This window comes from Camarhynchus parvulus, chromosome 3 (genome assembly GCF_901933205.1).
Source record: "Camarhynchus parvulus chromosome 3, STF_HiC, whole genome shotgun sequence".
Classification (NCBI taxonomy): domain Eukaryota; kingdom Metazoa; phylum Chordata; class Aves; order Passeriformes; family Thraupidae; genus Camarhynchus; species Camarhynchus parvulus.
The window spans coordinates 54,817,620-54,837,569 of NC_044573.1; the positions used below are offsets into that span (position 1 = coordinate 54,817,620).

Below are 19,950 nucleotides of genomic sequence, written 5' to 3' on the forward strand. Positions count from 1 at the left end.
TGATTTTTGTGGTGACATATATGAAGGAAATTTTCTGTTTTATTAAAATTACTCCACTTAGTTTTGAGTGTAAAACAGTTTTCATTAAATAACTTGTTAGTTATTCAGTTTCTGTATATTCTAAGTATCATATGCTAGTGATTTCCAGCAAGACAGCAAGTAAGAAAACTTCAAATAACCTTTCCATGTGGAAAGTAAATAAATCTGTATTTGAAATTATATACTCTGCTGTACCATTAAATTGAAAAGGTGACATTTGTGTGCTCTTTTATAATTATGGTATTAAAAATATTTTTTATAATGGTGAAAATTTGAATGGAGGAATAATGAAGTTAAATGTCATCATCAGTATCCTGATGTAATTTTATTTAAATTATTGCTAATCCTAATACCCATCTTTATTTTATCTGTTACAATGTGTTTTTTCTTTTCAGTCTGTTATTGAAAATAGTAAGTTCTTTGAGCAGTATGAAGTTACCTACCAGATCTTGAAACGAGCAGCTGAAATGTATGCCAAAGCAAATGGCTCAGGTAAAGATCTATATTTCCTTTGTCACTAGCATGTAGGCACCTGGTCCAGAGCAGGCTACTGCTTCTGAATCTCCAGAGGAGGGGGTGGTCTTATTCAGACTTCCTCCTGGGAAAAGCCCATTGTCCATGCTAACTCTTGGATTATTTCAGTGTTGTTAATTTGGGATAAAAAATTGTGACAGAAACCAAATTAGGAGTAGGGAAAATAGTGTTCTAGTGCCTGGAAATGCTCCCTGGCTTCGCTTGATTTAAAAGAAAAAGACAACTGGGAGTTGATCCCAGTATTGCAGTTGCAAAATCATCCCTTGGTTTATTGGATGTCCCTCGTTAAGTTCGAAAACTTGCAAGAGGAACTCAAATGGTAGTTGCAGTATGGACATACATGAGAAAAAATGTATAGCTGATTCAACAGCTGCCTCCTGTCATTCTTGAATACTGCTGAGTTCACTGAGAATTCAAGGGCAATATTTGACCTAGATAGTTACAGACATGAGATCACTTTAATCTGTAGCACAATAATGTCTTTGGAGGATTGTTGCAGCTGCTGCTAAGCGGGGGAAAATGGATACTTTTGTTTGTTGTGAAATTTAGATTGATAATGACACCCAAATTTTACAAAAGTAAACATTTTTTCAAGGTATTCTTACAAAGAACAAAAGTCAGAGACTTATTCAATGCTATTAATAAAATCCAGTAGCAAATTCTTTTCTAAAGAACAAATGCTAACATATACGAATTCAGCAATAGCAGTTCAAATTGGCTAAAAACTCTTTAAAACAAATATATTCTGCATATTTTGTGAAGTCTCAGCATTTGCTTGCCCTTTTTTCTTCTCTCTGGAAGAAAAGGGAATCAGGACGCATTTTTTCCTTTCTTGCCACGTGGAAAATGCTAAAATGTAAATGGCAAAAATTAGCAGCAGTTTGGTTTCAAAGTCAATGGCAGGAAGATCAGATTCCATACTTTTCAATGTAGACATAATATGTGTTTTTATATTATGCAACTCCCATTTTCTGCTATTTTTAAGTCAAGCCTGTCTCTTGATTTCTTTTATTGCAGATTTGAAATGGACACCACACACAATATGCAGTGTTACTGTTTTAATTTAGCACTCATTTTATGTACTTTCCTAAGTCTTTAATTCACACATTTAATTTCTCAGTCATGATCTTGTGCTAAAATTGGGCTATGAACTGAACATTCGTATATAAAAGCCTACTGAAATAGAAGTTACATTAAAATAACATTCCCTGATGACAGTGAATAAGCATGATATAAAGTTAATCTTTACAGAAATGGTAATGAAACAAAATAATCAATGTTTTTCCTGTATCTCAGTGGAAGAAGTTGAGAATGTGATGAAATTCATGAGTGACACCACAGCTCAGTGGAGGAACCTCTCAGTAGAGGTGAGAAGTGTAAGAAGCATGCTGGAAGAAGTAATTGCTAATTGGGACAGATACAGCAGCACTGTGGCAGGTCTGCAAGCTTGGCTTGAAGATGCTGAAAAAATGCTGAATCAGCCTGAACATTCCAAAAAGGTATGCCCTTGTAGCATATTCATCTGGCTGTTTTGTAAATTGGGAAAAACTGGATTTTTTTTTGCTAAGGTTTTACTCAGACTTTGACATCCTGTCTTCATTCAACACAGGAGTTTCAGTGTTTGCTTGTATAGCATCTAGAAACAAATACATGTGTACACAAATATATGTATATATGTGTATATATATATATATACACACACAATGGAGAAAGCCTCATCTGTGGTACCATGGCTAGAGGCATCTTTGACATGAATACAGGGCAGTATTGCTCACAGATAGGAATGTTGCATGATTCACTCAAAGGCAAATACAGCTCTTAGCACCAAAGTGAGTAATCATGGACTACCTATAAAGACAATTCCAGTGACTTTTCTAGATGACAGATTTCAGTACTCATAACCTTCAAAGAGTAGTGTCATTAATATGTGTTGTTATATTTGATGGCTGATTAATTAACCCATTTCCCTGACATTTCAGAAATCTTTTAGACAATTAATTTTGGGGACCTGCAGTTATAAAAATAATTCTTCTGATTTTTTGGGTTTTTTTGGGTTTTTTTTCCTGTCATAATGTTAGAGTACTGAGGCACTGAGATTCAAGTTTGTAAACCTTCACTAATAACCTGGATTGACTTGAATAGTCCTGTGTTTAATAGGTGCTGAATTTGCACCTGGTCCCAGTGTAGCAACTATATAGCTCTTCACACTAAAATAGGGTTCTCATGGGCTGTAAGAAGGCAAACTGACATCAGGTCAGGAATGAGCATTTCATGTTATGTGAAAAAAACAGTATACTTTTTTTTAAAGTCTGTTAGTTCAAACTGATGTAAATTAATGGAATACATTTTTTAAATAAGATAAAACAGTGAAAAAAACACTGTGGCATAATATAGATACAAAAAATTATTACTGGACAGGAAGGATGACTTCTGCTGATCAGGGTGATCTTAGATAATGGTGGATGTTTTATGTAAGTAACTGAACAATGATTAAAACTAAATATTCTTAAATCCATGTATATGAATAAAATCAAAACATTTACTTTTCTGTTTAGATGTATAACTTTATCTTCAAAGATTTTCAAAGCAGAAATTTGGACATACCCATACAGTATATACTTGCTTTTTGTTTCTAACATAAATCCAAAAAGTAATTCTGGTATATGATTTCAAGAAATTCAAGAAATCTTGTTGAAAACCTTAGACATGAAGCTTTATTCTTCCCAAAATGCTAGTTTTTTTCTTAAAAGTACATTAGCTCAAACCTGTTAAAGGTTACTGAGTGATAGCATCTGTCTGTAGACTGACTCACATATTTAAAAGTTACTTCTACTTTTAATGTTGAATTTAGCTTTCCACAGCAATAATGTTCACTTAGATAGTTCCAAGGATAGGTCTGATTTAGCAGTTTTAATATTTGATTATTAAAACCAAAATCAATTCTTATAGTGGTTTGTAAAATTAATAGTTTTACAGCCATGAAGAAAAACCCATCTGGAATACCAGATGAAAGATGATAACTATTGTTTGGAATATGGCATCAAACATTTTTAACATTTCAAAATATTTTTTCTGTAAAACCACAAAGATATCAGTAATGTGATACAAAGTTGCCCATTTCCAAACCTTACCTGTATTACTTAAAGCCTCTATACTCTATCCTAGGCAGAAACCACAGTAGCCCTTCATCATGCTGTCATGCTTTCTTCTTCTTTCCATTATCTCTGCATCATTTCCAGACCAGCATGTTTGATTTGGAAAAGAAAGTGCCCTGTTGGCTTTCTCATTGGCTTCAATTTTCAGAAACCTTATTGTGAATCTGTAATACTGAAGATGTTGCAAAAAAAAAAAATACCAGTATGCTTGGATTTTTCAAACTGTTCCTTCTACAGCTCCTTTGTTTACTTCCACCACCTCTTAAGCACTTTCCATAATTTCACTCTAACTGCATCCTCCCACACTTCTCACACAGCTGTATCCAAAAGCTTTTAGAGAGCTTCTAGATCTCATCTAGTGACTTCCTTAAAAAGAGGTGTATTGTTTTAATTGAGAATGAGGTGTGCTTCCCAAACTTGTTTAAAATGAACACGTCTCAGGTTGGCTTCTGAAATGGCGAGCCTCCCCAGCCAGGTCTGCAGAAGGTAATGGTTTGTGGGAATAAGTGTGTGGAAACAAGGATGTGAGTAGTTCAGTCCACGTGGCTTTTTCTTCTTGCCCTTTAATGAGCCTGACCACTGGAAAGCTGACCAGTGCCAGATTTAGCAGACTTTATTTCTTTTGGATGTGCTCATAAAGGTTAGCCTTTGTACAAAGCAAGGGGGTTGCTCCACTGCAAGTGAAAAAAGCTTCAAACTGCAGATGCAGTTTACTGAGCTGACTAAATTTATTCACTGATAAATCAGTACAGAGCACCTGAATCCTCTTGATCTCACCTTTAAGGAACTGAAACACTGTGTGCTGTTCAATTCTCTCTTCAATATATTTGACCAGTATACAACCACGTGACCTTTTCTTTACAGTTGCATCTGAATTTCTTTTATATGGGGATGGGTTCTGACAAATACAGTTTCAGAACTGTAGCTCTGAAACTTGGGGTGGCTGTGACAGTGTGGTTGGATAGGAATTTTTCTCATGTACCATTGAGCAAAGGACTGTATTGGACTGTCACATGGAAGGTGAATGGTTTTGGAATTATAGGGTAGATTGATAGTCGTAAACAAAATCCATTGCTGCCCCTCCTAAATTTGAGGATCAGATAGCTTGGATCCTTCTGATTACTCCTTCTGCCCTGAAGGAAGGCACCCTCATGATCCAGTTTGGAACAGACTGTGCTATTCTTTGAATTATGCATTGTTTGGTAGAAGGGTACTGGGGACAAGCCAAAATCATGTCAGAAGATGTGGACAATCATGAGACAGTGCTTGAGTCCTGTTTTGTTTATTGATATAGGTGGAGCCATAGAGCCCAGGGATACCTGCCTTAGGAACAATTGCCCATTTTCAGGAACAGAGGAAAGAAGGGAATTGGTCTTTGTCTTCTCTACCAGTTTATGTGCACATACCTGCCTACAAGATGCATACAGTTTATAAGGCTGTCTCAGGGAGGGGGACAAAATCACTGACAACCATCTCTTTCCCCTCTGTGCTCACCTGCTCTGAGATAGGAGGAAGCAGTGATAAAAAGAATCAGTCTTCAAAGGCCTTGTGAGAGGCCAGACCTTGGAAAGCTGCATGTGGTTCACAGCAGGGGAAGGACCTCTCCACAGCCTGTATATGACTGGGTTACTGTCAGCCCACGCTGTTTAAGGACAGCACAGAAAATACTTGAGTCCTAACAGCATTTTCAGTTATGGATTTTTCTCTTAAGGAGGCGTTTCATTGGTTTAACTGAAGTCACTCACTGGAGTAAAATGAGCTGTAAGTAAACTGGCAGTAATTTTTAATTCCACAGGTTATATTCACAGACATGAAAATTCTGTTGTGGCATATTTGATGTGAAGAGCATCAGAGGGTAATTGTTCAACAAGATTTAATCAAGTCATGAGTGGGTGATTAAATTTTAGTTTTATGATTTAAGATAAAGACTAATCGAAAAGGTTTTGGAACTCTTTTTTTATTTTCTTCCTCAGGATTTCTTCCGGCACTTACCTCATTGGATCCAGCAGCACACAGCCATGAATGATGCTGGTAATTTTCTAATTGAAACATGTGATGAGACCATTTCCAGAGACCTTAAACAGCAGCTTCTATTGCTAAATGGAAGATGGAGAGAATTGTTTATGCAAGTTAAGCAGGTAAGTGATTTTGCCCTTGTTACTTTAAAATATTTACTTTGTCATTTCCAGGCAAGCAAGACAGATTGCCCTGTTAGCAGGACTATAGGACAGCTTTCTAAAGTGCCTAACTGTTCATCAGTATTTAAAATAACTCCCTGACAGTAATTTATTGTATTTGGGCTCTTCTTTTATTTACCTTTTTGGTTATACAGCTGTTTGGGGACAGGTGAGGGGACGTTTTCAACCAGTACAAGCTGTAGTTTTTCATCGTAATCATCTGTCTTGACACAGTAAATGTTATTGATACATAACTTCTACTGGTCTACAAAGAAAATTACTTTTTCAGTACCTATTGCTACTGTACAAGCTCTGTAAAGCTAAACAGTGAACATGGTGAAAATTATTATTTTCACTACTCTATAAATAAAGCTCCTTCCAATTATTGTATGGCAACCATAAGCAGGGACAATAATTATTTTAATTAACTAAGTTTTTCCCCATTTCGGTCAGACTTTACTTCTATCTTGCCTATAAGCAGACTCTTATAGTAAACTTATAAACCTACCCTTTTTACCTCATGTAAGCGATTCAGCTGATACAAAAAGAATTGTGGTTTCTATATTGCTCTTTAAAAATCAAAGAGAAGATGTGATCTTAATTACACAGAACTATTTCACACCTCATAAACACATTAGAAAATATCTTTGTTCTAGTCAATATACATCTATCAATATTGTCCCCTTTCAGTGATTTTAAATAGCAGTTGCCTGTTTGAAAGTACTGAATCTGTTTTCCTTACTGGCATTATTATCTCCTATGGAGTCAACTTAAAAGGAAAAGCAGAAAATGATTGTCTCTCTTCTATTGTAACTTTTCCAGACTGTTGACAAGAATGTTCTCAAGCTTTACTTGCTGATGCTATTTAGGGTGATTCACTGATGTAAATGTCTCTTCCACTACTTATGCAGCTTCTTTCATATGCTGGCTATGTGGGGTTTTTTTCTCACAGGCTTTTTCACCATTTCTGTTGCACAGCTCTTTCTACTTTCTAAGGCATATGTTTCCCTTTTCCCCAGCAAGCATTCCTTTATTAAGATTTCCCTTATTTGTTTCTTTTCTAGACTTTTCATGTTTTATTCTCTTTGCTGAATTTTCAAAATTGATGTTGTACGTAGTGAGAAATTAATTGAACTGTTGATTCTAGGGTAGAAACAAATGAGTCTGGCATTCCCCAGACCTTAAAAGAGGCTGACCTCCTCTATGCATGCTGTTCATCTTACCATCATTACTATTGAAACTAATGCAGATGATGAATTTACAGTACTTTCCATTATATTGTATTTCATTTAATGTAATTTTTCCAGCAAACAATTGCACTGAAAGCATGCTAATTCTCTTAAATCATTACTTATTTGCTAGGTATCTAATTTGGTCTAATTTGGGTTGGCATTTTTTGTTTTGTTTGGGTTTTTTGTTGTTGTTTTGTTTTGTATTTTTTCCTTTTCTTTCTCTGTTTTAGTATGCTCGAGCAGATGAACTGGACAAAATGAGGAAGGAGTATGTGGATGGTGTGGCCCATCTGACAGCTTTTATTGATGGAAGCAATGCAAAATTTTCAGTCCCTGTAGAAGTGTCCTTTCATGATGTCAAAATGTTTGTGCAAGATTTAGAAGTAAGCATCTGCCTTTCGTTTCTTCCTTCCTCCTTCAAAAGAAAGAAAATTGCAGCTATTTAATTCTGATAGCATAAATTTATTGTAGTATGCATTCCCATTATTAATTGGGGTTTTTATCAGTGGTGCTTTTTTTTTTTTGCATGGTTTCAGCTATATCTAAAAAACATATAGTTGTATTCTATTGTGATATTTTTAGAGCAAATTTCCAAAACACTGTCTCAGTAGATATTTCTTTCTTTGTAGTTTCAAATCACATTCAGGTGAGTTGACTGACACTCTCTGGCTTCGTTTTCATGGATTTGAAATATGATCCAGTGTTGACTGAAATCAGTGACAAAAATAATTTGCAATTAGAATATATATCATTCATCATTCTTTTATCTCCCATTAACACATAAATACTGTTGTTGAAATATTTTTTGAAACTTCTTTCAGAATATCAAGCAGAAATTGCCTGCAATGGAAGCTCAGTACAAAGCGGTTACAAGGACGGTGCAACTTATTACAAAAGAAGTTTCCCAAGAGGAAGCCAATGAAATGCTGGGGACTTTGACACGGCTCAAAGAGCAGCTGGGCAAGGTTGCAGAATGTTTTTTTTACTACAAGTTGTAGACTGTTGAAATAATAAATAGTAGGGTCCTGTACATAAATTCTCACAGATATGCAGATATTGTAACAGTAGATTGGTTCAGGGTGGAGAAGGTGTTACTTCTCTTAAATGCTAAGACTACCTTCCTTAAATTTAATACTCTTTTCATTAAGGAGCAATTCAAGATCAGGACTGCTCTACCTTAAAAAAAGATTAAGTAACAACTATATAAACCTACATGCAGAAAAAGCTGCTATTTATTGAATTTTACAACTGTTTCAATAACTGTTTTGCTTGACCAAAAGGTTAAGGAGTATTCCAGTGCCCTGCTGTATGAATGCCAACGTCTCCTGTCTCCCCTGGAAGAACTGGAGAAACAAATCACACATTTTTATGAATCTCTTGAAAAAGTAAATGAAATAATTTCTATCCTGGATCCTGAAGCACAACCAACAACTGTTCTTAAACAAAAAGCCCAAGTAAGTTTCAAAAGCATCTCACAAAGGTCTGCTGCCTCTGAGTATTTGCAATCATCTTTCTAAGAATTTGGGTTGTAACCCTGTAAGCTGAGCAGATATTCAGGCAACAGATGTAGCCTTATCCTAAAGTCAGCTAGGCATAAATACAAAAAAATTTGAAACTTTTGTTCCTATCTAGTGTCCTGGTTTAAATCCAAGACGTAAACATGACTTTTTTTTTTTTTTAATCTAGTGGAAATTGGACTGAAATACAAGAAATACATTGGTTTTTTATTAAGCAGATGAAACATCAAGATCAGAAACTTCTCTAAGTTTCCTTGGACTATTATTGAAGTTTTTTAAAGGCTTGGAAAAGTGCTTTATTTGAAATTAATTGCAGTATAGCATTAACTTTTCTTAATGGCTAATAAGCATTTCTTTTTGGAGGAATTCAGAGCTAGTCAGAACTCCCTTGAAAAGTTAAATCAAAGTAGGATTTTTAAAACTTTTTTTCAGCCTGTACTATTTCATGCATGTTTTCTTTTTCTCTCTTTTTAAAAGTATATTCCTCATGACTTAATGTAATTTACAATGAAATCTGAATTCCAAAAGCTGACATGAAGGATTAATTTGTTGAAAGGCAAGGAAGGTTGAGATCTCAACCTGCTACTGAGAGCTGTCATTCCTATGTCACTGTTGGTTATTTTCAGTTATACTATAAATATAGAAATACCAGAAAATTAAATCACGGAATAACGTATTGACCTACAATGTATTGGCAATGTAGATCAATAGACCTCCATTCTCTACCCAAAGGGCTTGATTACATATCTGTATTTTGTTTTGTGAATAGCTAGAAATCTATTTGGGTACAACAGTTCACATTCAAGGAGAAAGTTGTGTCATCTGTGTTATTCCATGTAATATTTTGTGTCGTCTCTTTGTGATAGTCCTGTGACCTCATCCCTTTTGTCTTTACTGTCAAAAGCATCTTCCTGTTATTTTGCCAAACCTTTTCCTCTTTGTTCCTGGCCAGGGTAGATATATGTTTTTTTTCTTTCAGGATTTGGTAGCTTATCAAGAAAACTGCAAGAAAGATGTGTCCCTAATTGAGAGAAATAGTCAGAGCATCCTTCAGTGTCTGGCTTCGACTGAAGTGTTAAAGCATTTCCATCAGTCAACATTTCAGAAAAAAGTTACACAAGTTCAGATTACTTTTCAGGTAAAAATGCCATACCTTGGTGTATATTTCTGAAAATTTGTTCGTGTGCAACTGATTTATCCTACTGTACCTACATTTCATCACTCTGTACTTTCTGCCTTGGGTAGCTCACCTCTCTGATGTAAAGTTATCAACTAAAGATTTGTCTTTATCAGGTAATAAGGGGTCAGGGGATTGACAGTCATGTTCTCCATGTGCTTATTCAGAGGTGAGCCTGCCACAGAGGAACCTGGGATTTAAGAGAACTTTATCATGCCTTAAGGTCCTTTGGATGGAGGAACTTGAAATCCCACTGTGAGGGCTGCATTGTTTGCTGTTTCTCCTGACTTTATTATCTAGGCTAATAATTTGCTTCTATATTCCCACACATCCCCTTTCACACAAAGCATGGAGGATGGAAATTTGCACATGCTACTATTTCTAGGCTTTATATTTCCTCAGAAAATGTGGTGGACTGTGAATATAGAAAGCTGCAAATCTATTGCATTTGATAATGCAAAGATGTGGCCTTTGAACTATATTCCCCCTTACCTGTTGTTATCAGTTGCTACTGCTATTTTTGGGACTGTTCAGCACCAGTCTAGCCTTACTCTAATGTGAAATTAGCAATTGCATGTGGTGTGATTTTTTGGGGGTTGTCTTGTGCAGAGCCAGAGATTAACTCAGTGATCTTTATGTGTCCACTCAAACTGAGGATTTTCAGTGATTCTGTGACTATCTTTGGGTCAGATTTCCACATAATGGGTTTTAGCATGTTTGTTTTCAGGTGATTTTTATTTAGTATAGGGTATCCAGGCTGAAATTTAAACTGCAGAAAATCACCTATCAATAAATAGCTCTCTCTGAGAGGTGAATTTCAGAATTTATATTATGTTTTGTGGAGTGTACCTAAAGATAAGTTGTGATTGATTTATAATGTAGAAATAATTGTTTAAGTTTAGCTTATTGTAGCAAAAGCAGATGCACTTGTAACTTGGTAAATTTACCATGTTCAACATTATTACTCTGTTTCTATAGGACTGGGCTGTGGTTTATCCTTTGTGTTAGAAAATAAACACAAACAATAGGGTATAATCATACAAAGTGTTGCAGACCTGAAGTTAAAATACTGGAAACTGGCAGTTTTTCATGTAAAGAGTACAACCCTATACAATTCTCTTACTATGCAGATATTTTTATCAGAAAACTTTGAAAAGAATTAGCAAGATGTTTAAGTTGAGAATGGCAGGTTTGATTAGCTGGCTGGGTAAACTCACCAAAATTCCTTACGCTGAGGTTTGTAATCAGTGAGGATGGTGAAGTGGATGTACAGTAAGCAGTGATGCAAGTACCTTGCAGCAGTTAAAGTGCTGAACTGTTTATTTCTCTTGGTAAGTTTTCTTACTTGCTCATGAAATTGGAGTCACTTGATATTGCAGTGCACGGGGATGGACTAAAAAGCAGACTAATGGAAGAGCTGTGACTAGGGTAGCAACTAAAGCACAAAATTTGCTGTCTTCTAAGCAGCTTTATGCCTGGTTGCTTATCTGATGTACTGGTGTGATAATCATACAAACCTCTTCCAGTCAGAAAAACTGAACCATGGAACTGGTTGTATCTATGGGTCAAACCACCCTCACTTTGAGTCATGTTAGGGGAGGTAGTTTGGTGCTAGGAAAAGTGAAATGGCAAGCTTCTGATGATGTCAGGTGCTTTACATTTGAAAGCAGGATTTAGGAAAAAAACCTCACTAATCAAATGGCAGAGGCATTCTGAAAATATCAGAGATATCTAATCTACTAATCTTTATTTGAATGATGACATTAGTACAAGCCTCAGTATTAAAAACAGGGAAAATGGGATCATGAGTGGGAGAAGCATGGTGAAAATCATATATTTAAAAGAGTGAAACAAATTAAATGCATGTTTTGTAAGGTCATGGTGAAAGAGAGCAAATAAAACTCAGTGTGAAAGTGCCAGCTCATTTTCTTTGCTTGTGACTCAGAATATGATCAGGAAAGCTGGTGAGTGGAGAAAAAACATAGAAGCAAATAGCCGCTTGATGAAGAAGTTTGAGGAGTCTAGAGCAGAACTGGAGAAAGTAATACAGATTGCCAATTGTTGCTTAAAAGAAAAAGGAAATCCTGAAGAGCTTCTCAGGAAACATAGCGTGAGTAGATTCTCTGATCTTCCTCATGGAAATCTTTGAGTGTATGACATAAAAGCCTACTTAATTCTAAAATTGGCATGGATTTCTTGCACGTATAGAAGTTGTACAGATCAGCTTAAACTAATGTTAATATTGAAAAACAAAAAAGGAAATGACCAGCTCACTTACTGATGTAAGATTGGATGTAAGCAACCAGAAGGTGAAAAAACCTAGAGTGGCGTTTTCAGTAAACCATTGAGAGTTAGAACATTATATTTGGCAATCTAACATATCCACTGCTCTTTTTTAGATTAATATCTGTTTCTGTATTATAACCGTAACATGTGCATGTGACTTTGAAATGTCTTCTTGTTAAAATGCCATCTCAGTGTACTGGCTGAGAATAAATTAATTTGCTGGACTTTGAGTGGCTAGAAATAATTATTTCCTTTATTCAAATATCAGTTCTTTAATGGAACAGAAATACCATTGAAACTTAGAAAGTGTATTAGGGAACTTCATGTTGGCATATCAATATCCAGCTTCATCTTCTCACTTTCTGTCACCACTTCAGGAATTTTTTAACCAGTTGGATCAGAGAGTCCTAAATGCCTTTCTAAAAGCTTGTGATGAACTAACTGATATCCTCCCGGAACAAGAGCAGCACAGCCTGCAGGAAGCTGTGAGGAAGCTCCATAGGCAGTGGAAGGTTAGTGAATGACATCTCTGGATATTGTCAGTCTTTGTTTTGAATGACCTATATACTGAAAAAAAATTAAAATGAAAGAAAACAAAATAGTTTGTATTATTTGGCTTTTCATACAATTGGGGAAAAAAAGGGGGGAAAACTATTTTAAAATATTAGATACCTCTACTCCTACAAATAGCCTCTTGAAAAAACCCTGTTTAGTAAATTCAAGAAATGTGATAAATAAATTAGAAACTCCTATTTCTCACCAACTACATACAGCCATAATGATACCTGTCTTGAGTACACGTGCTAGCATTTTTTCCTTTATGCTGATGTTGGATAATTACAGTTACTTTCCTGACCAAACAAACAAATTTGTAAGACATCAGGCCATCAGCCTAAATTGTGTCTTATGCCAAAGACTCTAACAACTGAACTAACTTTACTCATCACCTATAGAATTTTTTGTCTGCTACAACATGTTGCTGGTCAAAGTTGGAGTGATGGATGAGGGGTCTCACTAGCAGGCAGGCAGAAACCTCTGGAAGCAGTTGTGAATACTATTTTATACAGGAAATATTTGCTATGTCTTGCCAAGAATGAAGATGTCTCTGTAATGTGCCATATACACATACATTTTGGTGCACAACTGATGACCTTTTGATAAATCTAAGGCATTGGTAACAAAGTAGATATGAACAAACCCTGATCTGTTCATGAACATATATGTTTTATTTTCTGTATTATTAGGTTTAGGCTATTTATTTGTAGCAAATTTGCATGGAATTAGTGGGAGTAGTGTTTTATCTCTGTGCTTCTTTATTGCCCCTGTGGGTGTGTAGGATCTTCAAACAGAAGCCCCATATCATTTGATCCACTTGAAAATTGAAGTACAGAAAAGCAAGTTCCTGGTGACGGTGGAGGAGTGCAAAGCTGAACTAGCTCGACAGAACAAGGTGTTATCCAGAGAAGGCAATGAAAGAATGATCAAGGAACACATGGTATGAGTTCCATGCCTCCAGGGGGTGTTTGCAGAAATACATTTCAACGTCAGTAATAAACAGAAGTTATGACTAACTCTTCAGCCAACAAACTCTTTGTGTCCAGCTTATGACAGATCATCTCTTGATCTAAAAAAAAAAAAAATTTAATTTAGTAGTTTATGAAAAATATATAGATATGCTGGGTGATTTCTTCCAGTTTGTATTTCTATTGTATTTTCTGCTTTGTCTCCCATCAGTTGTTCTTTGGTGATAAGGGATCTTATCACTTGTGTGAGAAAAGGCTACAAAGAATGGAAGAACTGTGCCAAAAGCTGCCAGTGTCCGATCCAGTGAGGGGGACATTGGAAAGCAGCCAGCGAATCCTGAAGGATCTGAAATCCCAGATAGACAGCACGTACATGAAGCTGACAGAGCACTCGGACACCTGGAAGGGCTATAGGAGCAGGTGTCACCTCCATTCTTACCTGGGTCTGGCAGAGCCTTATGCATGGTCACTTTTCTGTGTGTCATCACAGATCAATACCATGGGAAAAGTGCTGCTGTGATCTTAGCTTCAAGTAGAAAACTATACTTTGTGTAAATTCCACAAATTATAGTGGGGCTTCAACTGGATTATATCATTTTTTGCCTACACTTAAGAAGTTATTGTTTTGTGGTGGCAATTTTTGTCTTTTTTTTTTTCATCCTGTCATATCTTATTTCAGATTTTCTGAATTGGCAAATTGGATTTCATCAACAGAAAGAGAGCTAAAGAAGATAAAAGAAAATGTTAATGATACTGCCAAATACAAGCAGTGTAAAGCATCTGTGGGGGTGAGCTCTTAGCTTATATTCTACCAGAGCTGTGGTCATTTCTACTGGGAGTCTGGATAAAATTCTGCTCCAAAGTAGTGCAACTGTTTTACTACAGAGACCATAGTAGCTCTGTTGATTCCTGATATTCTTAAAAACATTACCAGAAGAAAGGTGCATATTAAAGCAAATGTAGCAGAAGTTCTTACTTTTAATAATTTAGAGAGTGACAGGTCCCTTTCCCTCTATATTTAGAGCATTAAAATTATAGGGGTAGGTAGAAAAAATATTTTCCCCTCATCTTATTGCATGCAGAGTTAAAAGTGCTGCTCAAAGAAAAGCAAAAATTTTCTGGATTGCAGATTTTTGAATGATCTTACATATAATTACTTGTAAGGAAATCTTTTAGAAAAATTCTCTTTTACCGCAGTATAACAGGGGAGGAAAAAATACTCTACTATTCAGTTTTCTACTAGTGACTGGTAACAAAGTGATAGAATAGCTGAAGATTGAGTTGGTTAGTTAAATTAGTTTTAGACAATAATTTATTGTGACACTTGGGACATGACCCTTTTTTCTGTTGGTTTTTTTTTAATTTTACATACTAGGAGCACCTCCATAGTTTAGATATTTATGTGAAACTCATGAGCAGGTTATGAGTCTAGACATATGGAGAAACATTATTAGGATGACCTTGATAAAACTGATAGATCCTTAGCTTAATGGATGCTTCTGCTTCAAGAAGTCTGATTTACTCATGTAGTTTCACTGCTGCCAACATCTCATCAGCACTGCCACAAAGATACAAATGTACTACAGGTTGAAAAGAGATGTGGAAAACAGCAATTTAAATCGGAAAAAAAAATTACACTTATATTGCATGAAATCATATATTTGGGGAAGTCAGCAACTCAGATTTAAATTGCAGCTAAAAATATGGTGAATATATGGAAAATATACATGTGGTACCTGCCCTCTATCTAGCTAGCTGTAAGTAAAAAAGGTTTGTGAGGGAAAAGTATTCCACTACTAACTAAAGAACAGTCTAATTAGTAATGAAGTAAAGTGTGGAAGAAGTGCAAAATTCTAGCCATTGACTGAAACAGAATCTGACAGGGCTATGCAAATAGAAAAACACTACATTTCTAGTGTTTCAAGCTGAAGTAGTATGTTTACACTACTATGCCACGAATGCCAGTTATTGATGTATTTTGTATATTTGAAGAAAATGTTTTGATTTTTTCTGTAGGAAATTAGGAAGCATATTCACAAGCATGGAGAAAATCACAACTGGCTGAAATCTAGACTTGTTGTTTTGACCTCACTTTGTCCTGATTTGGAGGCCAAAGAGACAGAGGATGAGCTCTGTAAACTTTCCAGTGACTTCAAGAGACTTCTGGATTTGCTGGCTGAGGTACAGTATGACAGACACAAGAGCTCTCCACTTACAGTGTCACATGACATGACATCAACCATGGCTTCACAAGCACAAGTTCCCTGCTGTGCTTTTTTAATTAAACTGCAAGCCTTCAGCAAGGAAAAAATAATTTGTACTCCATGGGTAGCAAAGCACTGAGACTACCAGGCAAAAAAAAAAAAAAAAGACATTATTCTATTGGATCTTTTCCCTTCGCAAAATTGGAAAGTATCATAGTAAATGTTTCTGCAATCAAAACGTCCATTTTTTAAGGTTTTTTTAAAATCAGTTTGTAGTGAACATTGTCAAAACCACGATGTACATCAGTTAGTAGATATAAAATTTCACTTTAATCATGATTTATTTGTCTTTTATGCTGAAATAAAGCACCGCTTTGGGGTTTTTTCTAGTCATTAAGGATGTATATCATGTCCTGAACTTGCAGAAAAAGGCTGCAGTTTTTTGAGCTCTGAATGAAAAGGAGATACTGTAACTGCAGAAATCATGGGAAATTTCTAACTCATAACAAGCAAAACCTTTCAGAAACACTGAAACCTTGAGTTCTGTGGGCTCTCAGGGAACTTACTGCTTCACAATTTATACTGTTAAAAGAAAAATCATGTGAAACAGCATCTGGCACTTAAAAGGTTGAATAGACCCACTTAAAAGCAAAAAAAGAGTTCAGGAAAGAGAGTTCAGACTTCAGAATTTCACTGTTGATGTCAGTTCTTGTGGAGGCCTTATAGGGGTTTCAAATGTATAAAATTCCTATCTATTTATTGAAAGTTCTCTAAACTTCTGTGGTGTGAAAGCTGTTTGGAAAGTTTGGACAAGAAATTTAATTTCCACCTGACTGCAAAAAGCTTGTTACTGTCTTTTTTTTTTATTTATTTTTCGGTTTTTGGGGGGTGAATTTTGGAGTTAAATCACTTGTTTTTTGTTTCCTCTAAAAGTCAGAACTAAATGTAAATTAATGAGAATAACTTAATGAGGGTAATATAAAAAATACTTGGTTTGAATCTAAAAGCATAATCTAAATGGCACTCTATATTATAGTTAACTACTAATTCTTAGAAGTCAGAATACTATTTATAAAGCTTGTTAATCAGATGGATGAGACTGTTTAAGCAAGGACTGATACTGGGCATTGCCAGAGTTCAGCAATAGTTTTGGAGACTAAAACCTAAATATTTATATAACAGGAAATGGCTTGAGTTCAAATGACTCTCCAAAGTAAAAAGGAAAGGAACAGGGAAAAGAAAAGGCAGAGGATCTGGAATTATTTATGATTAAAACCCTGAAACACAGGAACTATATGAGGAACAGAGCTTGAGAGTCAGCTACATGAATTTAGCTGAATCACACAAAAAGAGAACTTTCCGGTGTGTTTAATGGATACTCCTCTTTCTTTATAAAATGTTGCAAGCTGAGACTGGATACTGCAGCACATGCACATTGTGGTCCATAAAACCAGGGTAATTCAGCACTTCAGTGTATTTGTGACTGACCAAAACGCTGCTCAAGACAGTCCAAATGGCAGCAAATTTTTTGTGTCTGTGTGTTCAGTAGTGCAGGTGTTTTGGCATCTGGGTCAGCCTGCAAGGATAACGGAGGAGTGTGTGTTTTTTAAGTGATCACCACTAAGTAGCTGTCACAGATGTCACATAAGTAGAAAAATTTACTGTGTTTTTGAACAGGTATTGCAAATATAAATCTACCCTTAAAATATAGATGTGTCTTTCAACATGAAATACTTAAAGTTATTTGTGATGTTAGATTGAAAATACCTTAGGTGCTGTTGGAGACTGTGTCCAGTACAAAGAAGAAGTTAAAAGTGCAATTGAAGAGTTAATCAACAACTCTAAAGAAGTCCAAGCAGAGGCTGAAAAGATCCTGGATACAGAAAGTTTATTACAAGCTCAGCAACTACTGCTTCATCATCAGGTAGGGCAATTACTCATGTCCATATCCAATTTTTTTTAAAAGACCAATTTATGTAATTACAAAATTTTGTTATGTCCATTAATATAATTCTTTATATTTAAACTTGAAAGAGTTATAAAGGAAACAGTCCTGTATGGCCTAGAATTGGTTTCTTTTAGTGAAAAATGTTTTCAGTATCTTTTAAATATTAATTGTCTAGTTTTATTTCACATGGGGTTTTGGGACACAAATCACTGAAAAAAAAAACTTCATTCAGTTTAAATTTTGGGTGAGTGTACTCTGCAGATATGTAGACTCCCTTTTTTACCTTTTTATAGCTTGAGTTTCAGATTCAGTCATGGTGAATTGGGCACAATTCTGGCTTTGGAAATTTCTCTATTTTAGCAGTTTGATGTGACCCCAACTCTAAATATTGGAGGGAAGGTTTTGCTCTAGCCTCATTTCCTTCTCTGGATAGCTATTTTTGTGACAGATGGGCCTCTATTCTGTAGGAGTAGATCAGGATGTTCTTAACGCACTGATAATGGATCAAAACATTTACAGGCTACAGTAATAATAAATGGTATGGCTTCCATACACCAAAAATCATGGCTTTTAAGGCCAAATATAGGAAAATAACTTTTTGAGCTGCTCAGAGCTAATGAGATTAGGAATCATTTACTGCCAATGTTTGGGTATTATTTCAGTTTTTTGTATTGACATCTATTTCTGTGGAGTCAAACAGCTTAGTGTCTGACCAATCACTAAGTCTTACCTGTGTCTTATCTAAACTCTTTGGTATTTATAAGCACTATTGTATGTGTAAAGGTTTGTATTCATTCTTTAAATACTCCACATTCCTTGTCCATTTTAGGAGAGGTAATAGAAATAGTTAACTTCTCCTTGAGCTCTTTTCCTTGCAGTATGGAGTCTACCAAGGCAGAAACAGATTTTGACACAGACCTGAAGGTACCCAGAGTAGAATTGAGCTAGCTGTGAATTTACATAGCAAGGCTGGCTGGGTCAGACATGTTATAAAAGAGAGAGGATGGATTTTCAGGAGTTTCTGATAGTGCTGCAAAAAGACCTCCAGGACAGAGCTACACAAGCTAGCCACACCCTGCTGCTCTCTAAGAGGGCTGATATATCGCTTTCTTCAATCTGGGGCTCCAACCTGTGCCTCAGGAGTGCAGAGCAGACGTGGATTCAGTCATGAGGGATACATACACCTGTGACTCCTGCTGTGGTCGCTCAACTGCTGCAGCTTCTGCTTTCTTGAATATATTTTGGATAAATGGCCACATTTTCACTCTTTTTCTCCATGCACATGCCACAAAAGGCAGCATTTGACATTTTGGAAGCTAGAGCATATACTTCATGAGTGTGAGGCTCTCAAAAATACTTGCCCGTTTATCCCTTTGTCTGTTACTCTCATTGCATACCCCTGCAAAAACAGAAAGGGGTTCCATCATTCCAGTTTCCCAAAGGGGCTAAAAAGAAGTAAGTAATCATTCCTGTTGGATGAATCCTTTTAGCAAAGGACAAGGAGACTCCGTGCAAAAAGGCAAGATGTGCAAAAGCAGATTTCCCAAGCCAAGCGGCTGCAGATTGAAGGTGGACTGCCCAGCACAGTACGAGAGGATTTACAAAAATTAGAGGGAACATTGGAGAACATGCAGCAGACTATGGAGAAACGGGAAGAGCAACTGCAGGTGAGTCTTTTGCTCTTGGAAATAAGACTTCATGCTTACTTCTTCCTCATTTTCTTTTTTTAAACTTAGTAAAAGCCAAATTTTTAATATCAAAAAACTGAGCTAATTTTCTTACCTTTGAATCTTGGTCCTTGGGGCTTTCGTGATCAGTACCACTATGAAAACTTCTTGAAACTGTGTACCTCTTAAATAGTAAAGAAATAGGATTCAGGCTAGAAGTGTTTAAAAGTCTCAACTATTCAGTCATAATAGTTAACAGTTTTAAATAATTTATCTGTGAATTTATTTTTTGATGTCTCTTTTCTGGTTACTAAAGATGGTATTGCTCTTTATTTGAGTGTCCTTAGGCTGGATATTAGGTTTATAACACCTGAAGTGCAAATATAATCCTTACAACTACTGTGTGAAATACATGCTGTGATCCTAAATTTAAAGGAGAAAGTCACAGGGAATTCAAGTGGATTGCTTCAGCTTCTATAACTAATCATGGC

General features: G+C 35.9%; 1 protein-coding gene across 1 annotated transcript in view; it reads left to right on the forward strand.

The window, feature by feature from the left end:
• Window positions 1–19,950, forward strand: part of SYNE1 (spectrin repeat containing nuclear envelope protein 1) — a 288,727-nt gene that overhangs the window by 86,219 nt on the left and 182,558 nt on the right. Inside the window, exons 16-30 of the mRNA XM_030946688.1 lie at window positions 435–531; window positions 1,870–2,072; window positions 5,702–5,866; window positions 7,368–7,520; window positions 7,959–8,102; window positions 8,418–8,591; window positions 9,634–9,792; window positions 11,777–11,941; window positions 12,495–12,629; window positions 13,454–13,612; window positions 13,852–14,060; window positions 14,320–14,428; window positions 15,657–15,821; window positions 17,601–17,768; window positions 19,283–19,459. Coding sequence (XP_030802548.1) covers window positions 435–531; window positions 1,870–2,072; window positions 5,702–5,866; window positions 7,368–7,520; window positions 7,959–8,102; window positions 8,418–8,591; window positions 9,634–9,792; window positions 11,777–11,941; window positions 12,495–12,629; window positions 13,454–13,612; window positions 13,852–14,060; window positions 14,320–14,428; window positions 15,657–15,821; window positions 17,601–17,768; window positions 19,283–19,459 — 2,382 coding nt within the window. The remainder of the gene's footprint in view (window positions 1–434; window positions 532–1,869; window positions 2,073–5,701; window positions 5,867–7,367; window positions 7,521–7,958; window positions 8,103–8,417; window positions 8,592–9,633; window positions 9,793–11,776; window positions 11,942–12,494; window positions 12,630–13,453; window positions 13,613–13,851; window positions 14,061–14,319; window positions 14,429–15,656; window positions 15,822–17,600; window positions 17,769–19,282; window positions 19,460–19,950) is intronic.